The 11,111-nt window shown below is 37.7% G+C and overlaps 1 protein-coding gene across 1 annotated transcript in view; it reads left to right on the forward strand.

Annotated features, from left to right (window-relative positions):
* The window catches only part of CLASP2 (cytoplasmic linker associated protein 2), a 251,562-nt gene that overhangs the window by 102,849 nt on the left and 137,602 nt on the right, over positions 1–11,111 (forward strand). Inside the window, exons 9-10 of the mRNA XM_006876589.1 lie at positions 6,036–6,118; positions 8,892–8,984. Coding sequence (XP_006876651.1) covers positions 6,036–6,118; positions 8,892–8,984 — 176 coding nt within the window. The remainder of the gene's footprint in view (positions 1–6,035; positions 6,119–8,891; positions 8,985–11,111) is intronic.

Consider the following 11,111-nt stretch of genomic DNA (forward strand, 5'->3'; position numbering starts at 1 on the left):
AAGTGCCATGGACTGCCAAAAGAACCAATAGATTGTTTAGGAAGAAGTGCAGCCAGAGTGCTCCTTGGAGGCCAGGATGGCTAAGCTTTGTCTCTCATATTTTGAACATATTGTCCGGAGGAAACAGTCGCTGGAGAAGGATGTCATGCTGGGTAAGGTGGAGGGTCAGAGAAAAAGAGGAAGACCCCTAACGAGACGGATTGGCCAGGTGGCATCATTGATGGACTCAAGTGTGGCAGCAGTAGTGGGGTTGGCCCAGGATCAGACATTGTTTTGTTCTGCTGTGCATGGGGTCGCTATGAGTCGGTTCCAACTCGATGGCACCTGACAACAAGGAAACCAAGGTTCAAAAGACAGTCAAGTGGGAGTGATTAACTTTTCAGTTGAGGAACGGCCATCCCTGGGACCATCAAGGGAGAATAGCAAAGAGCGGAACCCTACCCAGAGAAGCATTGATGCTTGAGATGGAGGCAGAGACGATGATGTGGAGAGATGGAGCCGTTGGGGATTTTAGACACAGAGAGGGAGAGGGGCTGTGTGCTGATGAGTTGGGGGGGGAGGGGAGGCTTGTAATGTACCCTTTGATTGGTTGATGATGCATGGAGGGGATTGTAACCATGGCAATGACAGGATACACAATAGGATAAATGTAAAACTAATGATTCCCCATGTAAACTATCACATAATTCACAATAAAATATTAAAAAAAAAAAAAAAAAAAAGACAGCAAAGCATCTTAACATTATTTCCCCCCTTTTCCCCATTCCAGCCATGTCTCAATCCCTGTATCCCAGAGCCCTGTTTTTCCTGGATTGTACATACATCATTATATACCTTTGTCCCCCTTAGCCCATGCAAACCTGCCTAATTGTTTTCCCGTCCACTTAGTTTTTCCATTCCCCTCCCACTTGTGTATTGCCTCCTTCCCTGGTACCCAAATTATCCTGTGTCTTTTCTCTACCCTGTATTCCATCTTCCCCTCCCTCTCCTCACCCCACCTCCCACATCCTGGTAACCATCAAAGAAATCACACACACACACACACACACACACACACACACACACACACACACACCCTTTACTATGGTTTCTTTTTGTTTGTCTTTTACAGTAGTGGTCCTATGCAGTATTTCTCCTTTTGTGACTAATTTCATTCAACATAATCTCCTCAAGGTTCATCCATGTTATGCATTGGCTTGCAGCTTCCTTGTTATTCTTCAAGGTAGCATAATATTCCATTGTGTGTATGTACCACAGTTTGTTTATCCATTCTTCAGTTGATGAGCACTTAGGCTGTCTCCAAATTTTTGGTATTGTAAATAGTGCAGCTATGAACATTGGTGTGCATCTGTCTTCACGTGTTGTGGCTTGTTTTTCTTGTGGGTAAATACCAAGTAGAGGAGTTGCTGGATCATAAGGTATTTCTATTTTCAACCTTCTGAGGAAGCGCCATATTGCTTTCCAGAGAGGTTGGACCATTTTGCAATCTCATGGCTGGTGAGTTTTAACCACTGACCTTGCGTTCAAAGCAACCTTGCTTATTCATACAGCACCACACCAGGACTCCTTACTGTTACTTATTTAGCATTTATCCTTTTCTTTAGCGCTAGTCTCTTCCTTGTAACCTGAGGAGAACTTTCCCCTTTTCATATATGGAACTTTTTCCTCCTTGTTTTTGTATCTGAAACATACTATTTATGTCCAGCAGTTTACTTTATAATTACTTAAGGACTAAGTAGAATGAGATTTTCTCTTGCTACTTATGATGTGTTTCTTAAGAAACGGCAGAACCTCATAAAATAATATTTGGGAATTTGGTAATGTGCGTACTCTAGCATTTCTAACACACTGGAAACCATGACAGCACTTGAAGGATGATATCCTATCTCCCTATTAACCCCCCCCCACACACACACACATACACACTCCCCTGGGGTGAGTTGTAGAACAAGATTGAGCACACTACAGTCCAAAGGCCAAATCTAACCAATCATTGGTATTCAGTTTGCACACGAGCTAAGAATTTTTAAATAAATCTTTCTAAATGCTTAAAAACATTCAAAAGAAGAATAACATTGTAATATTTGAAAACGATATGAAGTTAAAATTTCAATGTCCATAAAGAAAATGATGGCGCGCTGGTAGTGTAGTGGTTAAGAAACGGGCTGCGAACTGCAAGGTCAGCAGTTTGAAACTAATAGCTGTTACACGGGAGAAAGATGAGGCGTTCTGCTCCCGTAAAGATTTACAGCCTCAGAGACCCTGTACAGGGTTGCTATGAGTCGGAACCGACTCCTCGGCACACAGCCATATGAAAAATGTATTGAAATAGCCTCATTGATTAATTTATATATTGTCTGACTTCTTTTCATGCTACAATAATACAGCTGAATAGTTGCAACAGAGATCAAATAGACTGCAGTCTAAATTATTTACTGTCTTAGCCTTTACAGAAAAGGTTTCTGACCCCTGATTTTATTTAGAAACAGCACAAATAGGTGGCTTTAATTAAAAAAAAACAAAAAAAGAATTTTGTTTTCTCACAGTTGAGGAGAATAGAGGTCCAAATTCATGGTGCCAGTGGCTCTAGGGGAGGGCTCTCTCTCTCCGTCAGCTTTGGAGGAAGGTTCTTGTCTCTTCTAAGCTTCTGCTCTTGGACAGTCTTCATGTGGCTTGGCACCTCTCTTCTCCCATCTTTGCTTGCTAAGTGTCATTTAGTCTATTTTATATCTCAGGAAATTAACTCAAAATGCACCATACACTAATTATGTCTAATGAACATAAGAAAGACAATCCATTCCCTAATGAGATTATAACCACACGTGTACAGACGAGTTTTTTTTTTTTTACAGACGAGTTTTTACAACACATATTAGGGGAGAGGACCCAATTCATTCCATAACACTGCTGTTCTAGAATGGTTATACACCTGGGTAAAGCTCTTTTGTTCTGTTCTTGTCCAATACCTTCTAATTTGATTGTTTGCCCAGTTATACTTGAGGGAGCTTTAGTCTAGTTGGAAGCCATTGTTCTTCCGTTCAACTTAGCATCTACTTGTCTCTTGCTTTCAAATTTATATTAGCGAGATAGATTCTCTTGGTGTGCACACTCTTTTCTTGCAGTAATTCGTGGCATTAGGGACCATTATTCTATTCGCTTATGCTGTTGTATCCATTCTCCATTCTGGTGTTAAAAATATTACACAGTATTTTTTTTAGGTGAACTTTAAAGCTGTATCAGAAAATCAGATGATGACTGTGAAGTGAAAGAATTTACTCGACAGATTATTCCCTTATGTAGAAATCCTTTTTCTGTTCTATTGTCCAGAAAACCATTACCAAAGCGAGAGGACACATTAGGCAAAATTCAGATCCTGTGAAAGATTTACTTGTAGTACTTGTAGTACATGCAAGAGATGTCAAACTAGGAAGCACAGTATGGCCTTGGTCTTTATATACATCCATGTACCTAGTACACTCCCATTAGAAGTGATTTTCCTTAATGCAAATTTAAGGAAAGGTAAACGAGGAATGTTGGAGCCAACTATGCAAACTGTGAAGTCTCTTGCCAACTTTGGTAATACCCATGTCTAGGTTGAAAACTAAGTTGTAAAATTTGATGTGTCTATATTCAGCAATATTTGTAGTCTTTAATATGAGTATAGTGAATTGTGACTTTGAAAGTCTACTTTTCTATATATGTCCTTGATGTTGTCGTTTAGTGCCATAGAGTGGATTCTGACCCATAGTGACCCTGTATAGGGTTTCCAAGGAGCAGCTGGTGAGCTTCAACCACCGACCTTGCAGTTCAAACGGCTTTGTAGTCTGGTGCATTAACCCACAGCACCACACCAGGACTCCATATATGTCCTTAGTCATGGGCAATTTTCCTGGTGTTACTTTTGGAATTTATTCAGATGTTTTACACTGTCTTGAAGGTTTTTAAGATTGGTTTGTGGATATAGATTTTACGAAGTGTATCGGGTTAATAATATGTTGTGTGTATGATATCTCTTATAACCAGCATATACTCCAGTAACTTTCAAACCAGCGTCCCTTTCACTCTTCTCTTCCCTTAGTAAAACTTTCTGTCCTCCTCTTTTCAGCAAACAAAGGTAGTGATTATGCTGTGGTATACCTGCACATTTCCCCACCATTTAAAATGTGTGCTTTCTAGTAGTCAGGTGTTTATTCTTAAATTTGTGTTTGTAATAAAATAATTTGCAAGAAAGTGATATATAAAGAAAACGTGCATGTGGATAAGAGGTTTTTGTTTTGTTTTTAAATTAAAGCTGTTGAATGTGTTGTTGTTGTTGTGAAGTTCAGTCAAGTTGGTTCTGACTCATAGCAACGCTATATAGGATTTCTGAGGAGCAGCTCGGGAGCTTGAACCACCAGCCTTGCAGTTGAAATAGCTTTGTAACCTGACGCATTAACCCACAGCACCACACTGGGATGCTGTTGAATGTGAAGTAACTATTTAATAAGGACAAGTTGCTAAATAAATTATTGTCAAGTGGCCTGAGCAAAACAACTATGAAAGATGTGGGAGCACTTACAGAAGTCTAGACGTCTACACTCCTATCTGAGGACACATGCTCAAAATCGTAGTCCCCATATCAAGAGACTTACAAACGAATAAATGTTTTAACATGTTTGTTGTTATTAAGTGTCCTTGAGTCAATTCCAACTTATAGTCAACACTGATAGATAGGATTTTTGTGAAACGGCTGGTAAGCTTGAACTGTCAACCTTGTGGTTAGCTATCCAGTGTTTATTCTGCAGTGCCACACCAGGACTCCTTTAAGATATTTAGGTAAAATAATATGGGTAAAGTATTACGTTATTTTCATATTTCTTTGTTGTAACTATTTTCAGTTTATCAGTTAGCTATGAAGACTGATAATGGGGCCAGGGATGAGCGTTCTTCTGAGCAATTTATTACTTTATCCAGTCTTGGAACCTGACACATATAGTCTTCTATCATTTTATTGTTTGCCGTGGCTATGTGTGTCAGTCTGAGTTTGTGGATATGTATGTACACTGGCTAGACTCTTGATGTGGAATAGGATCAGCAATGGACTGGGAATTACAAGGTCAATAGTTCAAACCTACCAGCTGCTCCTTGGAAACCTTGTACAGGGTCACTGTGAGTCAGAACTGACTCGACAGCACTAAACAATACATGTGCACTAGCTAAGAATTCTTTCCTTGGTTTAATTTCACAATTTTTATAAGATTGTTATAGGTTTCCTTTATTTATTTCCTCCAAGTGACTTGGAATATGTCTCTGCTTATTTTAAATATTTTTTTAAAAAATTATTGGTTTTGGTTTTTTTTTTAATAACTAAGTAATAGCTTTTTGATATATTTACCCTTGCAATTATTTGAATTTTCTATATCAAGTGTTCATTCATTTCTTCTTCAGGTCATTAAAACTATTATTCTTTTAATTTATGGTTTTATATTACCTTACAACTTTGTTCTGCATTGCATCTTTTATTGCTGTTAACTCTCTTGCAAGATCATCAGAGGTTTTTCTCTGTTTTTATGATGAAGAGTTTTTTGCCTACATTTAGAAATATGCTGTGTACCTTTTATTATGAGGTTGTTAGTTTTAAAAATCCAGTTCTCAAGTGTGAATATGTCCTTTGGCAGATGTTAAAATCTCACTTGGGATATGCTTGAGAGGTTTTTAAGTTCATTGACCTTTGAAGAGATGTATGTCTTGTATAACTAAACTTCATTTTGAATGCTAAATTCTTAACACGAAGAGATATGATGGGACTTCAAAAGTGCATGTAAAAATCAAATGAAAAATTTCCACGAACTTTTTGAAGCCCCCTCATGTATCTGTATAAAGTAGAATTAGAAATTTAAGTACCACCTGTTTCAGCCAGATATCAGCCTGGGGATAGAAACTATATCAGATATTTTATGGAGAGAATTTAATATAAAATTATTAAATAGGGGTTGAAGCAATGCCTTTGTTAGTATTTTAAATCAGCATTGAAAAATCAGGTACATTTTCATTAGCAGGTGCTTCTAAGGAAGGAGGTGCTGGAGCAGTTGATGAAGATGATTTTATAAAAGCTTTTACAGATGTCCCGTCCATTCAGGTAAGCTGCCCCCAACTCCCCATGCAGATTGCTTGTGTGCCTGTTTATATAATTAGTGAGATTGGCCCAGGATCCGGCAGTGTTTCGTTCTGCTGTGCATAGGTCGCTATGAGTTGATACCAACTCGATGGCACCTAACAACAACAATGTATTTTACTTGACTTCATAAATATTTGGCTTAGTATCTCCAATTTGTTGTTACCATTAGAGTTTTTGAGTGAAATTTTCAGTGAAACTGAAATAAAACATTTAAGGGGCTCCAGAAAGTTCATGTAAAAATGAAAGACGATGGCATTTTTCTATGAATTCTTTGAAGCACCCTTGTATTGTTGAATCACATTATATTAAAATATTCTATTTAAAGTTTAGATTCTTGATATAATGGGTTTGAACCCAGAAACATGTTGAAGGTTAATTGACAATAGAAAATTAGAGGTCATTTGCATAGAAATATTTGACATAGTCAAACTGAGCATATGCATAAATAGACATATAAATATTATCTCTCTGTTTTAAAAATTAATGTGTTATAAATAACATTTCACCTAATAACATTGTTTATACTTTTTGACATTGTAAAATATGTTACTGTTATTAATTCACATTGATTGATAGATTCTAACTTATTGCTATTCCACAACAAGGTTGTTGCCTTGATTATTTGTAGACATTTCTGTACATTGTAAATATAAGAGTATAGTTGTGTGACTATAATTAGATATTACTCTTTAGAATAGTTTTACTAGTTTAAACTCCTACAGAGTATCTTTGCGGTTTTTCTCTGTATTAACTTTTAATGTCTTTGAAAGGAAAATTGTCCTGCAACTGACTTAATGTACTTAGATCTTAAAAAATTGTTGGATAACTTTAGAAACTTTTCTGATTTAAGTGTATTTTGTTATCCCTTTATTGGGATGGACCCTTTATTGGGTCCATCTTTCCTGTTTTAACATATTTACTTTTTAAATAAAAGGAAAACATCGCTTTTGTATTTTGCAGACCTTTTTTACAAGAAAGATTTGTGTTGGAGGAACAACTTAGTAAAACTTACTGACTTTGAACATTTTCTATTGTTTAATGAGTTGGGGTCCTTGTGTGTGTGCTGTAGAATAAGTGCTAGTCTGCTAACCGCAAGGTCCGTGGTTTAAACCCATCAACCACTCCTTGTTGTTGTTGTTGTTAAGTGCTCGCAAGTCAGTTCTGACCCATAACGACCCTATTAGGGTTTCCTGAATCACCAATCTTGTGTTTCAAACTGACTTTGCAGTCCAGTGCATTAACCACAGTGCCATACCAGGACCCCTGGAAACCCTATATAGGGCCGCTATTATTTGGAACCACTCAAAGGCTCTACTTACAATGAGGTGACAGACTTACAGCATCATGGCATCAGTGAAGCTAAGGACTTCTCAATTATGTGAAGTAAGAAAACAGTTTCACAGTTATCCAGTGCTACTTTACAGTTAACCTCCACCACCTTTCCCAGGCATTCACTTGCCAAATGTTGAATATATACCTTCCATTTTGTCTTCTGGAGTACCTGTTTCATAAGCAGCAAGTCCCCTAAATACATAACCTCATTTTTGGAAGATTTATTTAATTAAAACTTGGTATTTTTTAAAGCTCTTTTAAGGGGAGGTTGTTTATTACTCTTGACCCACATGCTTTCAGCAATTAAGAGTGACTTTATTGTTCTTGATCTTTATTGTTCTTGATCTCCTCGTTGCCATTTGGTGAGAATTATTCCAATACCCGTTTTTATGAGAGATCCACACCCTTTTGGGCATCTTCCTTATTGTTGCCAAGTAATGACTTAGAGAGTTTGCCACTATTACCTGAATTTGAATCCTACCTCTATCACACTAGCTGTGCAAACCTTGGCAAGGTCTTTGGTCTCTTCATTTAAAACAGGAATATTAGTACATACTCAGAGGATTTTTGTTCATTTTACTTTAGTTTCCCTATTGTGCAGCATCTTGCGCTCCTGTAGGGAAAATATTTGTTGAGGGAATGAAACAATAATAGCATATATCTGCTTGTTAAATGGCTCCAGAGGAAACAAAGCATGTGGCTGTCCTGGCAACAGTTATCATTACCCTGGAGGAAAGAAAAAGTAGCATAAGACATGTCTTTTAGCAGTGTTCTGTATTAAATGTATAAATACCTGTGCTGTATGACTGAAGTTGTTGTTAGTGCCACAGAGTCAGTTCTTACTCATAGCAACCCTGTATAGTTTTCAATGCTTTAAATATTCGAGGGAGCACAAAGCCTCATCTTTCTCCACAGAGTTGGTTGGTGGGCTCAAACCGCCAACTTTGTGGTTTTGTAGTCCAATGCTTATTATAAAGAGCCACCACATTCCCTTTGAGAAATAAGGCCTAACTTAATGAATTGATTGAATATTTGCGTCTTGTTTTTAAATCACATAGCAATTTAAAAGGCTATTTAAAGTTGTTGTATTGTTGTTAAGTGTCTTCAAGTCGGTTCCAACCCAGAGCAACCCTGTATAGGGTTTCCGAGGAGCTGCTAGTGAGCTTGAACTGCTGACCTTCAGCACCATACGAGGAAATAGCAAAAGAAGTAATAGTTAAGTAATACAGAAACACAAAGTATTTAAAAATTTTGTCTATAATGTATTTTCTCTCTTCACAAAATAATAATAGTGCTAGAATGAGAAATAACCGTATTACTTGAATGCTTATTTTAAAAATCAGGACATAATTTTGGTATTACTTAGCTTGAAAGTATTAAAATTCTGAATCTTTTTCTTAAGATCTATTCTAGCCGAGAACTTGAAGAAACATTAAATAAAATCAGGGAAATTTTATCAGATGACAAACATGACTGGGATCAGCGTGCCAATGCAGTAAGTTAAAAAAAAATTTTTTTTTAGCCCTTCTTTTTCCATTGTTCATTTTTTTAAATATGAAAATTGATTAGTAGTACTATCTGATGTTTGGTTTTTAAATAGTCTGATGTGTAAGATTAAAACATTGAGATAATACTGAACATAAAATTACTAGAAATTTCTGTTTAGGGTCAGTTTTTTAAAAACTAGTAATTTGTTTTTGTTCTTATTGATAATGTACACAGCAGCTTATACCCCAATTCAACAGTTTTTGCCTGTATAATCCAGTGACATTGATTATATTCTTATTGTGCAATCATTCTCACTGCTTTTTTTTGCATTGTTCCTCCTCCATTAGCATAAACTCATTGTCCCCTAAGGTTCCTGTCTAATCTTAGCTTTTGTCTGTTTGATCTTAGGGTCAATTTTAATTCTGGTTTTGCTGATCAGATAGAATCCATTAAACCTACTTGTTAGCTTTTCCAACAAAACTAAAGTTCAAATATATTGGCATTGAATTGATTCCAACTAATAGCAACCCCATTTGTTACAGAGTAGAACTGCTCCATGGCATTTTCTTGGCTGTAATCTTTACGGAAGCAGATGGCCAGGCTTTTCTTCCCCAGTTGTTGCTGGATGGGCTTGAACCACCAACCTTTGGATTAGTTGTTGTTAAGCACCATTAAGTGAGTTCTGACTCATAGTAACCTGATTAGGGATTCCAAGGAGCGACTGCTGGGGTTGAACCACCAAACTTGTGATTAGCAATACAGTGTTTATCCTACAGTGCCACACCAGGGCAAACTGTCAAGCACAAACCATTCCTGCCACCCGGTGACCTAGCCTTTTTGCATGAACTACGGACCAGAATGGAGTCCTGGTGCCAGCCGTTCCGTGAGAAAGATGAGGCTTTCTGCTCCCGTAAAGATTTACAACCTTGGAAACCCTGTACAGGGTCACTATGAGTTGGAACCGACTCCACGGCATGTAACAACAACAACAATGGACCACAATGGAGTGCTGGTGTGATGCTGTAGGATAAACACTGGGTTGCTAACCATAAAGTTTGTGGTTCATACCTATCATCCTTTCCTTGGAAACCCTGTACAGGGTCTTGATGAGTTGGAATCAACTGGACAACAATTAAACCAACAATGATAATGCTGACCAGAATAGTGCAAGGCCTCTCCGTGGGCTTGCATGGTGAATTAGGCTGGGTTTTCTAGAGAAACGAAACCAGTGAAGCTTCTGTATGTATCCATAAAGACGGATATCAAGTAAGTTCTTCACACGGTTGTCGAGGTGGTCAGTCCCCAGTCCTTGGGTTAGATGTCAGGCTGGAGACTTCTGACTCATGTAGCTATAAGGCTGATGAACTAAGATTGACAAGTCAGACCAGTAGGAAGGCAGGAGGGTAAGAAAAGCAAGCTGCTGATGACTCCCAGATTCAACAGGTAAGAGAGTAGACCACTGGTTCAAGTCCAAAGAGCTGAAGGTGAGGATGAGCTAGATGCAAGAACCAGACCCAGAGCTTTGCATACAAGTCCCATATTTTAGAAGCATGCCACATCCCTGAGGAAACTTCCTTTCAGTAGATTAGCTGCTCAGAGTCAACTTCATTATAGAGTTGGTTGCATTACAGTCGATCTAATCATGGGGGATCAACTGCCAAGCCACTGAGAATCCTAGCCCAGTCAATTTGACACAAAACCTGAGCTATCACACATAGTTACTCATCAGGACTGCTGCTTATTCATGTAATAATGATTAGCAGTGAAACCATTCACATTGCCTCTGTGAGCTAAATATTTTCATAGTATTCGCAGAGTATTACATATCTCTCTGAATGTGATGCATATTTCTCATTTATAAAAAGAAAGAAGTCTAGAGACGTTGAATTAAGAATATTTTTACTTAGCCTAAATTCCTCAATGAGAACATATGGTAAGTTTTGAAATAGTATACTTTCACTAACAAAGGACTGGTTTTTTGTTTTTTTTAATGTTTTATTGTGAATTATGTGAGAGTTTACATGGGAGAACATTAGTTTTACATTCATTCTATCATATATCGTCTCATTGCCATGGTTACAATCCCCTCCATGCAGTCCTTCCCCCGTACCCCCCAGGTCTTCAGCACACAGTC

This window comes from Chrysochloris asiatica, unplaced genomic scaffold (genome assembly GCF_000296735.1).
Source record: "Chrysochloris asiatica unplaced genomic scaffold, ChrAsi1.0 scaffold00393, whole genome shotgun sequence".
NCBI lineage: Eukaryota > Metazoa > Chordata > Mammalia > Afrosoricida > Chrysochloridae > Chrysochloris > Chrysochloris asiatica.